Genomic DNA, 16,673 nt, shown 5'->3' with positions numbered 1-16,673 from the left:
GAACGAGTGGGGAATTACATCGCACGTTGTCAGGTGGTGGAAGATACCGGAGCACATGTAGCTCGGTGATGTCTCCGGCGATAATGATGGAAGGGAGTGACATACCCCTTTGCTCACCACTTTCTCGCCCTTGACAACTGCCTCCTAATTCCTGGTGGCGGCATTTGGCTCACCCTTGGAGGTTTGTGCCACCACGGTGCGCTTGCCCTTCCCGGCCATCGCTTGAGATTGGAAAGGAGGCAAGAACAGATCGAAAGGTTTGGCTAGGCTCTATTTTCTCGACGCTGGAGATTGGAGATGACGAGAGCAAGACCGAGAGGAATGGCATGAAAATGGATTGATTTCACCGTGTACCTTCTATAAGACGGTAAAACAATGAAGGGGCGTGCCAGCAATTTCGCAAGTTCCCAATACGATGTGGGTTACGTTGCGAATCACGGGGATTACTGATGATGCCCCCAAAAATCCATGGCACTATCTCTTTATTGACAAGACATCCCAATAGAAACGGCCTCGAGTTGCGCTAACATGGCATAATGACTATTGAAGGGACCTTTCGGATCTGCAGCACGTTGTGGCGTTTCGGGTTCGGTCAAAGTTGTCAGAACATGACGAAACCGGTGCCACCATCCTGGCACCGGCAGACCTCGCCGTTATCAGGGCGCCGTACTTTGTACCCCACTCATCAATAAAACACAGGGCCTAGAGTTTTACCTCTTCGAGAGGGCCCGGACCATGATAAACATGGAGTCTCCTCTGTGTCATGTTACCATTGTGCCAAGGCTACCAGCTCGGGACCCCCTACCGAGATCTGCTGGATTTGACTCCATCGCCACGACGCCCTGGTTTGGTTCAGCTCGTATGCATATGCGGTAGTAGTCACCGACTTTAATTTAATACATCTCCTTAGTGCTTGATTTAAATCACAAGCTCTTACACCATGTATTGATCACTTTCGGCTAAATTTTTTTCGGCCACCAATCTGTTCCCTTGATTCTATTTCTATAATTTTTGGTTGGTTTTTTAGCTTCTCTTTTCTTTTGGTTATATATTTGTTTCGGTTTTCTTTTGTGTCTTTTATTCAAAAATATTCATGAATACGAAAAATGTTCAGGGATGTTACACCTAGGTTCCTTCATATTTACATGACAAACAAATCAAGGGGTCAGAAGCAAATGTACATGGCACGATGGAAGCTCGCGCTAGTGGAAGTTCACATGCACCAAGGCTCACGTATACCGATGGCTCATTCGCTACAACTTGTGCTGATCTACTTCTAGTGGACGTGGAAGACCAAGAGCCTCTCGTTCCCCCTCATGAGGGAAGCTGAAGGTGTGAGGCGGCACTAGCTGCGGAGACGTGGACAACAAGCTGTCCAGGAAATTCCAGTCGATGCCGGCTGCCGCCTGTCCCTGCTGGACAAAGTCATAGCCGGCGTCGCCGCAACCAGCAGCGGCGGTGGTCATCGGCGGGTTCTCAATGAGCTGCGGGATGTTCCTGAAGATGCTCTGCTTGCTCTCCAGCGGGTCATAGGGGGAGTACTGGGCACCCTGGCCGGGGAAGCCGAGCCTGCCGCCTTGCCAGGGCCGCGCGTTGTAGTAGCCACCGAGATGTGGAGCGGCAGAGTATGCGGGGAAGATGTAGGATGGCCTCTGGTTTGGGGTCGGCTTCTGGAACGCCCGGCACACCACCCAACCTACCTCCTGCTTCATCACAATGATCATCATCATCAACACTAAATTCTGAGTGAAAAAAATAGCATGCTATAGCGTCGCTGATAGCACGCTATAGCGTTATGTGAAAAGTTTCGCTAAATAAGCCAGTGTCTCACTGACAGGCTGCTATAGGACGCTAATAGCATATTTTAAAGGCCACGCTATTTTTTCATCAATAAATACTCAAGAAGAAGAGGAAGAGGGAAAAGAAGCAGTGGAGATGGAGGATGAAGAAGAGGAACTGAAGAATTGCATACCTGTGTGGGCGCGTGCTCGCTTGTGTGGAGGCGGTACTCGTGGATGATCCAGTCGGTCTTCCTACCGTTGGGTGCGCGGCCCCTGTAGAAGACGAGTGTCTTCCTCATGCCGATGACAACCCGCCTCTTGGATGAGGTTACCGGCTTGTCGCGGCCGGTGGCCTTCCAAAACCCTGCCGCCGTGGCGCGGTTGTTGCGGGTGCCGCTAGGGTACTTGCGGTCCTTGAAGCTGAAGAAGTACCACTCCAACGACGACTGGTCCTCCTGATCTGGCCGTGCTCCGCCTCCACCCCTGCCGCCGCACCTCTCTGCACCGTCGATAATTGCACAAACACCACTGTAAATTAGTAACTTGAATCAATAGAACGCCATGCGTATACAAATTCCAAGATCAAATGCCAAAATTTGTTTGTACCTTGGAGGTCCCATGGTTCTATCCGGTAGAGATCCACCTCCTGGATGATGTCCAAGTCGATCTTCTGGGCGGCCACCTTCCGAGCCAGGTAGTACCCCACCAGCTCCTCATCTGTTGGGTGGAACCTGAACCCCGGGGAAACACACGACTCCTCCTGACGATGTTTGTTCATTGCTAGCATCTAGCTCTCCTGTGAACTGAAATCAAGAGCACAACCTTTTCAACTTTTTACTACTGGCTGTAGGTAGCTGTGTGCAGAGAGGAAGAACAGTGGCGATCGATCATGTATATATTTATGCATGTGGACTAGAGAGAAGAAGAGAAGATCTTTATAGATAGCTAGTGATCTAGAGAGGTGGTCACCACAGACACTTGACAGCAAGCAGAGCAGAGCACACATATGTATGCGCAGGCTAATATGAATTGCTATTTATATTGTAATCTCGCTCCAGCAGCCTATGTAGCCCACACCAAATCTGTCTAACTAGTGCAATCATGTCCTGGATTGATTTTTTGAGGACAAAGTACAGTTGTAATCTAGGCTGATTGCAAGCACTTGATGGCATGGAACGTGGATAGTCTTGGTCTAGCTTGTAATGTAAAGTTGGAATGCAAGAAGATAGAGGAGAAAAGAGGAATGAAAAGGACCTGCAGTGGATGCTGCCTATAGCTGTGAGAATGAAAGTTTTAGGGGCATGAATGCAAAGGCCAGCATGTACCTTTGAGTGCACTTCAGGATTGGGTTCTATCCGTGTATTTTCCATCATTTTTCTGTGCCCGTCTACTGGTACCGGACATGTACCAAGACTATGGTTAGAGAGACGGTTGGGTCTGTGGTCAGTTTTGTGGTGGACCAGACGACTGAACTACAGGTTTGTACTACGAGTACCAGCAAGGGAATATGGCTTGGGAGGTACACTGATTGAGCAGGAATATGGTTGCAGAGACTGATTTCAACCTGAATTCAAACTCAACACTACCAGCAGGAATTTGGTGCAGGAATATGAGGGCACTTTTGGATGGTAGAAAGCAAGTAGTACTAGCTAGCTGGTGGTACAACACTGCAGTAAAATTAAGTAGTCAGGCTCATCCATCTGCCATGCATGATGCAACCCGCTTGTAGAAGTGAAAAAATAATTAACATACAAAGCAAATATAGAGAAGTAGAACGATATCATAGGTGGGGACTCACCAAATTAGCCGATTCGAGAAGACGAAAAGAGAAGTAGTAAGATGGCTTGCAAAGAGCTGCCTGCCTGCCTGGTTGATTGTTCCTATGATGCAGTAGAGAGAGAGAGAGAGAGAGAGAGAGAGAGAGAGAGAGAGAGAGAGATGAGGCGCTGGATTGCAAATGCAGTAGAGAGAGAGAGATGAAGCGCTGGATTGCAAATGCAGTAGTAGTAGTACTATGAACGAGGTTGGTAACTGCTAGGGAAGCTTGATTGGGCCCCTATTTATATAACCCAGAAAGCATGAACATCCATGGCTGATCACATCCACCAGTCGATTTTTTGCACTGAGCGTGACAGGTTAGAGACACACTAATCGATCTCTTCTAGTACAAGTGAGTGAAAAGCCATGGATTGCGGGTGGGGGTGGCTACACGGCTAGCCGGGGGGTGGTGGTGCTGGTGGCTGTCGATTTGGTCGGCTGAGAACAAGAAGAGACACGGTCCTTAAGTTAGACATCATTCTTATGGGCAACGAGGAATTGAGGATAATACTCATATTGATTGATTCTTTGCAGCAACTCTAGACACTTTCTTATGGGCCCCGCACCGGCGAGCGAATCATCCTCGGGCAGTGCGCCGCCACTCATTGCATCTCCGGTGACTTGGTGAATGCTATGCCTCCTACTCTATCTAGTTGACAGGATTTTCATATATTGTGCTATAGCTAGCTAATTAATAAAGAGAAGTGTCCTCTCTTTTGTCCGTGCTTGGTCGACGATACGTACCATACATACGTATAGAGAGGACTAGCTAGACACGCTAGCTAGCTAGTAAGCAAACAGAAGATCGTCATGAACATATATGCATACAGATAGAAGTGATATCGACCACCTCTCCTTCTCCGTGAGATTGGTCGAACAACAAGTTCTCGTATATCTATCCGACACTACCGACTACATATATACAATAATTATCTTTTACAAATATATAATCTCCTAAAATACGGACGCGTGGTCCACATAGTATTCTCCGTCTTCAGCGATCACGTGGTCCAGAAAGAATGCCGCCAATTCCTCTTGAATTGCTCGCATGCGATCTGGTGCTAGGAGTTCATCCCGCATCCGAAATATCTAATTTTAAGAAGGGGGTCAATACATATATATATATATATACATATATATATATATATATATATATATATGAATGAAACTCAACATAAATGATGGTAATAAAATAAAATAGTGAATATTGTTATTTACGCACTTCATATTGTTTGTCGGAGTAGCCCCGCTCACAGGTCGTGTGGCGGATGGACTCGCAAATGTAGTATCCATAGAAATCATTCCCTTGTTCCTGCCACAACCACTTTACAAGAAATAGAGGTCAATCAAACTAATAATTAGCAAGCATGCTAAATGGTATTGATGAAACTAGCGCTTGAATCACTAGGAGATGCCTGGAATATGCTACTATATAGTACTTACTTTTGGGTGCCTAAATTGCAGCTTCTTCGGTAGTCCCAAAACTTTTTTGGTGAATTTTCTCCAAGCCCTGCCATACAAAGAAAACAATTACTTGATATCAGAAATGAACAAAGTTGCTGATATGGTGGATAATGATCGATTTAACTTACTTCTCGAGCATTTCAGTCATGTCCGCATACTCCTTGGGATCTTTTCGCTTGGAGTCTAAGACAGTTACTACTCCCTTCTCAAGCTTAATCTCTAGGAGAATATAGTGGTAGTTGCGCACACATGCATAACTCATCAATATTACATTACTATAACCTGGACTAATAAGGAAACCGAATATGCCACAAGACAGTAACACTCACTTGAAGTTGTAAGGAAAGAGTATTATATCTTTGTGTTCATTTATTTCCAACGATCGTAGCAAGTTGGCCTCAGTTTCTTGGGCACGATATTGAACCTCAGTTCCATCTATGAGATACGTGTTAATGAACCCAATATCTCCCACTTGTCTTTTCTTCAATTCGGCGATCTTCAATCTGCATAATATAGCGAGGATAATTATAAATACATGCAATGAAAGGGCTGAGTTATATAGAGAGACTTAATGACGGAAGTAGTACTACTTACAGACAGTAGGAGGTGACCGTTGCTTTATCGATGGCCAATTGATTGAAAAACTGGTAGAACTCCTCAAATGGAATAGGCAACAGTTCAGTTCCAAGGAGGTCATGCTCCTTTTGAACTCTCACATACAAAGTACTCCTCCCCTCAGACTCTTTGCAGGTTTTCATGTACCAATTATGCAATCTTCGCATCATCGTTGATAGAGAACTTTCATCTTTGACGAGAGGCTTCCCGTACTCGTATCTTTGTATCTGCACCTCCAAGATATCATAATGTACATCGTCGGGCAGGTAATCTGCAGGATTGCCATAACCGGGCACCATCCTCGGATCGACGATGTTGCTAGCAGGCACCTTGAGCGGGGGGCACGATTGCTTCACTTGTTCGCCGAGCTGGGCAATTTGTTTCCCAGCTCGTCGTTCTTTCATCCTTTGATCACTTTTAGTACTTCCCGACCTCTCCGCTTCGGCAAATGTCTTTCCAATAATGCGCTCATAGTTGCCTTTCGGCGGAGACTTGGGTGGTTTTGCCAGGGCAGCCAGAGTGCGCTTCACTTTCACCGGATCTACCTTCTCCTCCGGAGGTGGATGTCTCTTTGCTTTCAACCCTTGAAACCAGTCATCCACTTCGGTCTGCGCGATCTTCGCGTTTTCCTCCTCGCTCCTCTCGTACGGTAACTTCTCTGGAGTCTTCAGAGAAGGACCGAATCTGTATCTCCTCCCGCCTTTGGCTGTACTGCTAGACGCCGGCAGAGTAGACAGAGCGGATGTCTTCTTTCCTTGCTTACGAGGCGGAGGAGAAGGACTGCGACGCGCCGGAGCAGCCGGAGCGGCGGCGGGTCTCTTCCGCCCTTGCTGACGAGGCGGAGAAGGAGGAGGCTGGCTGCTCTGGCGCGCCGGCGCAGGCGGAGAAGGAGGCGGAGTGCCGCCACGCGCCGGAGAAGGAGCCGGCCGAGTGCCCTGATCGTCACTCGCCGGAGGAGGAGGCGGTGGAGGAGGCGGAGTGCCCTGACTCGCCGGAGGAGGAGGAGGAGGCAGAGGCGTCCAGTTTGGAAGGTTGATGAGATCCTTCCGCCATAGGCATGGAGTCTTCAGAGTAGAACCCAGCCGATACTCCCCTTCACCGGTAGGGTGGTCAAGCCGGAGGTCCTTAAATCCCTCCGTTATTTCATCGACCATCACCTTAGCATATCCTTCTGGAATCGGCCGGCAGTGAAAAGTTGAGTCGGGTTTAGTAGGATAAACAGAGCCAACAGCTGCCTTCACCTTCAAATTGCTCCATTGCGCCATAAGGTGGCAATTTTCAGCATCCGTGATAGCATCCACGGGATAGCTGGCAGGAGCCGTCAAGGCATGCTCTGGCTGAAGCAGCTCAGTGGAAGCCACGCTGCTTCTCCGCTGAGATGGCGGGGTAGCTTCGGGGGAAGCTTCGGTAGGTCGTTTGCTGCGATCTGCTTCTCGTTCCTCTAGCCCCATTACCCTTTCGTGCAGCGCCTGCAGTTGGCTCTGCTCCAGTTTCTTCCTCCTCTCCTGGGTTTTGTAACCCCCTGCGTCCGGAAATCCAGCCTTCCACGAAACGGAGCCTGGCGTGCCTCGTGTCCGTCCAGGGTGCTCAGGATTGCCGAGGGCCATTGTGAGCTCGCCGTTCTCCCTGTCTGGAACGAACGTCCCTTGCTGCGCTGCTTCGATATATTGCTGAAGCCTCTTGACTGGTATGTCCAATTGTTCATCCGTCCAAATGCACTTCCCTGTTATAGGGTCCAAGGATCCGCCGGCCCCAAAGAACCAAGTCCGGCAACGTTCTGGCCAGTTCATTGTCTCTGGTTCGATCCCTTTATCAAGCAGATCATTCTTAGCCTTGGCCCACTTAGGCCGGGCTACGAGGTAGCCACCTGACCCCGTGCGATGGTGAAGCTTCTTCTTCTCAGCATTTCTTTTGTTTGTCGCCGACATCTTTTTACTCTTTTCCGATGTCTTGTAGGCCACAAATGCGGGCCAGTCATCTCTGATCTTCTCATATTTGCCCATGAATTCTGGTGTCTCATTTTTTTCGACATACCTATTGAGGTCTTTCTTCCAATTCCTGAATAGGTCTGCCATCTTCTTCAGAGCAAAAGACTTGATTAATGGCTCTATAACTGGCTTCTCCGGATCATCCTCCGGCGGTAGGGTGAAATTTGACTTCAGCTCAGTCCAAAGATTCTTTTTCTGCATATCATTGACATAAGACACCTCAGGGTCTTCGTTCTTAGGCTTATACCATTGCTGGATGCTATCGGGATCTTGTCCCTAACCAGAACCCCGCACTGAGCAACAAATGCCTTCTTTGTCCAGTAGGGTTCAATCGGTTGGCCGTCGCGCGCGATTTGTATGATCTCAAACTTTTCATCCGAGCTCAACTTTTTCTTCAGGCCTCGTCTCTTTACCGAAGTTGTGCTCGATCCGGAGGGCTAGAAAAAAGAACAAAGACGAGAGTTAATTAATATGTGTACATACCAAAACAATGAATGCATCAATTAGCTAGTCAGCACAGGCTTAACTAATATATATACCTGGCCGGACTCGGTTTGGTGATCACCGGAGCCGTCCTCACGGTCTACTTCTTCACCCTCTCCTTCTTGCACCGGCATTGGGTCATCGGAGCCATGTAAATCATAGCCAGCTGCTTCTTCACCCTCTCCTTCCAGACCATCGTTGTCGTTGAGAAACATCAACGAGGAGACGGCATCACTTCCTTGTGCGATTATGTCCCTCAACAACGCTTCTTGTGCTTCGTCTCGGGGGTGTCCATAATTTCTACAAATATTTACAACATGGCAATTATTATTCAAACATGACAGATATGGATATATTAGTGCCAAACGTAGAACTAGCTAGCTAATCACAATAAGGAATCATATTAGTGGCCTCGACGCTGCTTCTCTAGGGTTTGGGGTGGCCTCGACAACGCTTCAAGGGTTAGGGGGTGGCCTCGAGAACGCTTCAAGCTAGGAGGGGGTAATATCGACCCCCCCCCACGTGTTGAAGCTATCGGGAGGGGGTCGGCGTTGAACACTACATCTATGTCCCACAAGTGACGTGGGCATCGACGCCCGCGGTAGGGTAGAGGGTCGTGGATCGCCGAGCGGTCGAGGGTCAAGGGGTCGAGGATCGCTGAGGGGTCGGGAGGTTGCCTAGTGTCAAAGGATTCAACAAAACCATGTCTTCATCATTAGGCGAAAGTAACAGGTGCATGATGGTACGAAGCTCTCCAAAATTATTTTGGAACGGAGTCCCAGATAGGATAATTCGCTTTTTGGTACAAAGTTCAGCAAGAACCTTCCGAATATCGTTATTTGGAAGGCCTTTGCTGAAATTCGTACAAAAAGGCAAATTATCCTATCCGGGACTCCATTCCAGAATAACTTTGGAGGACTTCGTACCATCATGCCATGGTTACTTCCGGCTAATGATGAAGCCATGGATTTCTTCAATACTTTGACACTAGGAACCCTCTCGACCCCTCGGCGATCCTCGACCCCTTGAATCCTCGACGACCCTGGAACCCTCGACCCCTAGACGATCATGGAACCCTCGATCCCTCGACCCTAGAACCCTCGACCCGGGATAATATCGACAACGCTTCAAGGGGGTAATATCGACAACGACGAGATACATACACGGGAGAAATTAATGTTATCGGGGAGGGGGTATATCGACCCCCCCACGTATTGAAGTTATCGGGAGGGGGTATATGGACCCCCCCTCATGTTGAAGTTATCGGGAGGGGTATATCGACGATGACAGAGGAGAAGATCGAAGAAAAAAAGAAGAAAAAAAAAGAGGAGAAGAAGAAAGGAATAGAGGAGAAGAAGAAAAAATAGAATATTGATTCCATCCATATTGGATCAATTCTCTATACCACTTTGCAATGAAAAGAGGAATGTTTGTTATGGTAAAACTTCGTTTAAAACGATGTGGTAGAAAGCAACGTGCGACTTGAAGGACATGATCGATTGTGGATTTTGCTATCCATCATTTTCCATAGAAATGAAAATGCTCTTGGCTCGACATAGCCTGTTCTATTCGTTCCGAACCAAATTTGCGCTGGGTTTAAGTAACATAGTACACGATGGAGCTCGAGAGGACAGAATTTTTTTTATCAAGGGAAAGAATCTAGGGTTAGTGAAAACTAATAAATTAGGCCAACTTTGTCAGTCTATCCTTAATATAGAAATAAATCGAAAGGTTCAAATAAGAAGAAAGTCCAATAAAAGTATATCAGAATCAATCCCTCTTATTAGATTTCTATAGAAGAGATAAATGCTTTATCGAAGGAAATAAGAAAAAAGGGTATGTTGCTACTCTTTTGAAAGAAAAAAATAGGAATTCCCGAAGTAATGTCTAAACCCAAGGATTTCACAAATCAAAGATAAAGGATTCCAGAACAAGTAAACACAATTTTCAATTGTCTCAACAACAGAGTTGGATCAGAATAAGGAATAAAAGTCAATTCGTTCGAAATGAGACAAAGAAAAGAGTTTAAAGACGACTCAAAAATTTTGGAAGGATTTTGCCTTCGAAGTTTGTCAGGCAAAATTAGCCCACTTGAGTCATGAGTATAAATGAAATTTGTTTTTTCTGTAAGGAAATTAATGCACGTCATAGTCTAATTTCTATTATTATCGACAGAAATTCGAATCATTTTCTCGAGCCGTATGAGGAGAAAACCTCCTATACGTTTCTAGGGGGGGCGTTGTTTATCTACATCTATCCCAATAAGCTGTCTATCGAATCGTTGCAATTGATGTTCGATCTCGAAGAGAAGGAAGAGATCTTCAAAAAGTAGGTTTTTATGATCCGATAAAGAATCAAACTTGTTTAAATGTTCCAGCTATTCTCTATTTCCTTGAAAAGGGTGCTCAACCGACAAGAACTGTTTATGATATTTTAAGGAAGGCGGAATTCTTTAAAGAAAAAGAAAGCACTTTGAGTTAATTGAAGAACTAAATGAATCAAAAAGTAGGATAGGAGAAGATTATTAGTATTCCTAGTTGTATAATTATTTAGACACAATTTACCTCTTTCTTAATCCTATTTGGATTTATATTATATCGTGCTAATTCAACATAAGCCCCTATTTTATTTACTTTTTCTATCTAATTTGTTTTCTTACCATTGTATTTCCATTGACAAAGGTCTATTGAACAAATAGAATTTGTAGATAGATGGGTCTCTTTATCCTCACTCCATATTCCATTTTTCTCCCTACACTTCGCTCAAATGATAAGGGTGTTCCTCTTGCATGTATTCTCATACAATATAATATATATTTTTAATAAAAATCGCTAAAAATAAGGAGAATTTGGCCATCGTGATTAGGGTCGCTCGTTTTTTAACTTTACTTTAGTGGAATTTAACCGGACCTGTTCGTTTTGGCATTTGAGTGTTTTTCATGGTCGATAAAAAAAATCTTTTGATGTCTTACTAGTTCAATGTTTTGACAGAAGCGCGCAGTGTAATTCCATTGATTTTTGGATTTCGATCGTATCTAAGATCCTTTTTTTATCTGGGTTGCTGACTCAATGGTAGAGTACTCGGCTTTTAAGTGCGACTATGATCTTTTACACATTTGGATGAAACAACAAATTCGTCCAGACTCTTGGTAGAGTCTAGAAGACCACGACTGATCCTCAAAGGTAATGAATGGAAAAAATAGCATGTCGTAATAAAATCAATCTTTTTTGAATGGAATCCAAAATTACGATTTTCTGGGTCTAGTGAATAAATGGATAGAGCCTGGCTCCAATTCTGGTAAAATAAAAAGCAACGAGCTGAACTTCCTAATTGGAATGATTCCCCGCTCTAATTAGACGTTAAAAATAGATTAGTGCCGGATGCGGGGAAAGGTTGGGTTTTCCTATGAGTGGACCCTTTATTTTTTCTTTTTTTTTTAGAAATCCTAATTATTCTTGATTATGGATTGTATAAGGGATGTTATGGATTGAATGTGTAAAAGAAGCAGTATATTGATAAAGAGGCTGTATTCCAAAGTCAAAAGAGCGATTGGCCTGCAAAAATAAAAAACTTGTTCTGTTCTTTTTTTTTTAATTAGAACAAACATAAACTAATTGGGTAGAAAAGGAGCAGAAAAAGATCTGTGGATTAGACTCCCTTTCTTTCCAGGGTTTGTATTAAAAATGCAACACCCTGTTCTGACCATATTGCACTATGTATCATCATTCGATAAACCGAGAAATGCTTCTTCTCTCTGATTCAAGTAGAAATACAAATGGAAAAATTCGAAGGGTATTCAGAAAAACATAAATCTCGTCAACAATACTTCGTCTACCCACTTCTCTTTCAGGAATATATTTATGCATTTGCCCACGATTATGGATTAAATGGTTCTGAACCTGAGGAAATAGTTGTTAGTTGTAATAACAAGAAATTTAGTTCACTACTTGTGAAACGTTTAATTATTCGAATGTATCAGCAGAATTTTTTGGATAACTCGGTTAATCATCCTAACCAAGATCGATTATTGGATTACAAAAATTATTTTTATTCTGAGTTTTATTCTCAGATTCTATCTGAAGGGTTTGCGATCGTTGTGGAAATCCCATTCTCGCTACGGGAATTATTTTGTCCGAAAGAAAAAGAAATACCAAAGTTTCAGAATTTACGCTCTATTCATTCAATATTTCCCTTTTTTGAAGACAAATTTTTGCATTTGGATTATCTATCACATATAGAAATACCCTATCCTATCCATTTGGAAATCCTGGTTCAACTCCTTCAATACCGTATCCAAGATGTTCCATCTTTGCATTTATTGCGATTCTTTCTCAACTACTATTCGAATTGGAATAGTTTTATTACTTCAATGAAATCCATTTTTTTTTCAAAAAGAAAATAAAAGACTATTTCGATTCCTATATAACTCTTATGTATCAGAATATGAATTTTTTTTGTTGTTTCTTCGTAAACAATCTTCTTGCTTACCATTAGCATCTTCTGGAACTTTTCTGGAACGAATCCACTTTTCTAGGAAGATGGAACATTTTGGGATAATGTACCCTGGTTTTTCTCGAAAAACCCTATGGTTCTTTATGGATCCTCTTATGCATTATGTTCGATATCAAGGAAAGGCAATTCTTGCATCAAAAGGCACTTTTTTTTTGAAGAAGAAATGGAAATGCTACCTTATCAATTTATGGCAATATTATTTCTGTTTTTGGACTCAGCCGCGAAGAATCCATATAAACCAATTAGCAAACTCTTGCTTCGATTTTATGGGGTACCTTTCAAGTGTACCAAAAAGTTCTTTGTTAGTAAGGAATCAAATGCTGGAGAATTCATTTCTAATAGATACTCGAATGAAAAAATTCGATACCATAGTCCCCGCTACTCTCCTCATAGGATACTTATCAAAAGCTCAATTTTGTACTGGATCGGGGCATCCTATTAGTAAACCCATTTGGACAGATTTATCAGATTGGGATATTCTTTATCGATTTGGTCGGATATGTAGAAATCTTTTTCATTATCATAGTGGATCTTCGAAAAAACGGACTTTGTATCGACTAAAGTATATACTTCGACTTTCATGCGCTAGAACTTTAGCTCGTAAACATAAAAGCACGGTACGAACTTTTATGCAACGGTTGGGTTCGGCATTTTTAGAAGAATTTTTTATGGAAGAAGAGCAAGTTTTTTCTTTGATGTTCACCAAAACAACTCTTTTTTCTTTCTGTGGATCACACACTGAGCGTATTTGGTATTTGGATATTATACGTATCAATGACCTGGTCAACCCTCTTAATTAATCATTAGACGAAATTAAGAAACAGGAAAGGGTTGATAAATGATCAAGAAAAAACTTTTCTATTTTTCATTCTGAAATGTTCTTTTTATTATAATAAAGAGTAGGTGAATCAACTTACTAATTAAAAAAATTAGTAGAACTTCCTCTTTGGAATAGAAATTGGCTATTTCTACATAGGGAAAGTCGTGTGCAATGAAAAATGCAAGCACGATTTGGGGAGGGATTTTTCTCTATTGTAACAAGGAAGAATTATCTACTCCATCCGAATAGTTCCGGGTTCGAGTCCCGGGCAACCCATATAGAAAAGACCCATCAAAGTTTTTAACTTTGACTCACTTCATTTACAAATACAAAATTATTGGTTTGGTTAATTTAGTTATATGGATAGCTAATCTTTGGGCTGACTTGGTTGACATTGGTATATAGTCTATGTTATACTGTTAAATAACAAGCCTTCTATTATCTATATTCTAGTTAATACGTGTGCTTGGGAGTCCTTGCAATTTGAATAAACCAAGATCTTACCATGACTGCAATTTTAGAGAGACGCGAAAGTACAAGCCTGTGGGGTCGCTTCTGCAACTGGATAACTAGCACTGAAAATCGTCTTTACATCGGATGGTTCGGTGTTTTGATGATCCCTACCTTATTGACCGCAACTTCTGTATTTATTATCGCCTTCATCGCTGCCCCTCCAGTAGATATTGATGGTATTCGTGAGCCTGTTTCTAGTTCTTTACTTTATGGAAACAATATTATCTCTGGTGCTATTATCCCTACTTCTGCGGCGATCGGATTGCACTTTTACCCAATTTGGGAAGCTGCATCTGTTGATGAGTGGTTATACAATGGTGGTCCTTATGAGCTAATTGTTCTACACTTCTTACTTGGTGTAGCTTGTTATATGGGTCGTGAGTGGGAACTTAGTTTCCGTCTGGGTATGCGTCCTTGGATTGCTGTTGCATATTCAGCTCCTGTTGCAGCTGCTACTGCTGTTTTCTTGATTTACCCTATTGGTCAAGGAAGCTTTTCTGATGGTATGCCTTTAGGAATCTCTGGTACTTTCAACTTTATGATTGTATTCCAGGCAGAGCACAACATCCTTATGCATCCATTCCACATGTTAGGTGTAGCTGGTGTATTCGGCGATTCCCTATTCAGTGCTATGCATGGTTCCTTGGTAACCTCTAGTTTGATCAGGGAAACTACTGAAAATGAATCTGCTAATGAGGGTTACAAATTTGGTCAAGAGGAAGAAACTTATAATATTGTGGCTGCTCATGGTTATTTTGGCCGATTAATCTTCCAATATGCTAGTTTCAACAACTCTCGTTCTTTACACTTCTTCTTGGCTGCTTGGCCTGTAGTAGGAATCTGGTTCACTGCTTTAGGTATTAGTACTATGGCTTTCAACCTAAATGGTTTCAATTTCAACCAATCTGTAGTTGATAGTCAAGGTCGCGTTATTAATACTTGGGCTGATATCATCAACCGTGCTAACCTTGGTATGGAAGTAATGCACGAACGTAATGCTCACAACTTCCCTCTAGACTTAGCTGCTGTTGAAGTTCCATCTATTAATGGATAAGGTTTTCCTGCTAACATATAAGAATTTTTGAAGAAAGAAAAGACAGAAATACCCAATATCTTGCTAGAACAAGATATTGGGTATTTCTGTCTTTATTTTGAATCTTTTTTTTCTTCTTAATCTTTCTATTCAGAATTCAGTTAACGACGAGATTTAGTATCCTTTCTTGCATTTTCATAACTCGTGAAATGCCGAGTAGGCACGAATTCCCCCAATTTGCGACCTACCATAGGATTTGTTATGTAAATAGGTATATGTTCCTTTCCATTATGAATCGCGATTGTATGGCCAACCATTGTGGGTAGAATGCTAGATGCCCGGGACCACGTTACTATTGTTTCTTTCTCCTCCTTCATATTGACCTTTTCTATCTTTGCCATTAAATGATGAGCTACAAAAGGATTCGTTTTTTTTCGTGTCACAGCTGATTACTCCTTTTTTCCTTTTTAAAGAGTGGCATTCTATGTCCAATATCTCGATCGAAGTACGGAGGTCAGAATAAATAGAATAATGATCAATGGAAAAAAGAAAAAAATCCTTTAGCTGGATAAGGGGCGGATGTAGCCAAGTGGATCAAGGCAGTGGATTGTGAATCCACCATGCGCGGGTTCAATTCCCGTCGTTCGCCCATCGCATTATTGCAAATTCCAAAAATGCAATTTTCCATATTCCTAGTTACGTATTTACTTACGGCGACGAAGAATAAAACTATCGCTATATTTTTTCCTTTTCCTAGTTCTTCTTCCAAGCGCAGGATAACCCCAAGGGGTTGTGGGTTTTTTTCTACCAATGGGAGCTTTCCCTTCACCGCCCCCATGGGGGTGGTCCATAGGGTTCATAACTACCCCTCTTACTACGGGGCGTTTACCTAGCCAACACTTAGATCCGGCTCTACCCAAACTTTTTTGGTTCACCCCAACATTACCCACTTGTCCGACTGTTGCTAAGCAGTTTTGGGATACTAAACGGACCTCCCCAGATGGTAATCTTAAAGTGGCCGATTTACCCTCTTTTGCAATGAGTTTCGCTACAACACCTGCTGCTCTAGCTAATTGCCCACCCCTTCCACGTGTGATTTCTATGTTATGCATGGCCGTGCCTAAGGGCATATCGGTTGAAGTAGATTCTTCTTTTCTCTCAAAAAACCCCTTCCCAAACTGTACAAGCTTCTTCCAAAGCATACGGCTTTCTAGATGTATATGACGATCTCTAGACAGATGGATCTTATATGAATCATATGATGAAGTACCACATGAGTGGATATATAGGAAAGGAATCCAAATCTGCCGAATCGCTCATGTTATGATCTTCTACATCCTAGGTCTCTGCGTTCCGTCATCTGGCTTATGTTCTTCATGTAGCATTCAGATCGAATGACTCTATGAAATTACGTCGATACTTCGATTTTCTATTTTTTCTTCTTCTCCTCTATTTCTTTCTTCTTCTCCTCTTCTTTTTCTTCTTTTTTCCTCTTCTTATTTATTTCTCCTCTTCTTCCTCTCCTCTTCTTCCTCTCCTCTTCTTCCTCTCCTCTTCTTCTCCTTTCTTCCTCTTCTTATTTTCCTTTTTCCTCTCCTTCTTTTTCTTCTTCTTCCTTCTTTCTAGCTAGATATATAAAACTTTTC

The 16,673-nt window shown here is 43.0% G+C and overlaps 2 protein-coding genes and 1 pseudogene across 2 annotated transcripts; 2 read left to right on the top strand and 1 right to left on the bottom strand.

Moving 5' to 3' along the window:
• Nucleotides 1-1,109: 1,109 nt before the first annotated feature.
• On the bottom strand, nucleotides 1,110-3,802 carry LOC119366596 (NAC domain-containing protein 30-like). Its single transcript, XM_037632352.1, has 4 exons — nucleotides 3,580-3,802; nucleotides 2,388-2,584; nucleotides 1,973-2,280; nucleotides 1,110-1,703 (listed from the first exon to the last, which is right to left on the bottom strand). The coding sequence occupies exons 2-4, from the start codon at nucleotides 2,566-2,568 to the stop codon at nucleotides 1,254-1,256; spliced, it is 939 nt and encodes a 312-aa protein (XP_037488249.1). The 5' UTR covers nucleotides 2,569-2,584; nucleotides 3,580-3,802; the 3' UTR covers nucleotides 1,110-1,253.
• A 6,961-nt stretch (nucleotides 3,803-10,763) lies between these two features.
• On the top strand, nucleotides 10,764-13,722 carry LOC119366594 (annotated as a pseudogene).
• A 162-nt stretch (nucleotides 13,723-13,884) lies between these two features.
• LOC119366595 (photosystem II protein D1-like) lies at nucleotides 13,885-15,089 on the top strand. The gene has a single exon (XM_037632351.1). It carries the CDS (start codon nucleotides 13,987-13,989, stop codon nucleotides 15,046-15,048), a length of 1,062 nt encoding a protein of 353 aa, XP_037488248.1. The 5' UTR covers nucleotides 13,885-13,986; the 3' UTR covers nucleotides 15,049-15,089.
• Nucleotides 15,090-16,673: the final 1,584 nt, after the last annotated feature.

This window comes from Triticum dicoccoides, chromosome 2B, assembly GCF_002162155.2.
Source record: "Triticum dicoccoides isolate Atlit2015 ecotype Zavitan chromosome 2B, WEW_v2.0, whole genome shotgun sequence".
Lineage (NCBI taxonomy): Eukaryota > Viridiplantae > Streptophyta > Magnoliopsida > Poales > Poaceae > Triticum > Triticum dicoccoides.
Note: the sequence above shows the minus strand (reverse complement) of the source record. Positions and strands in the feature narration are given on the sequence as shown.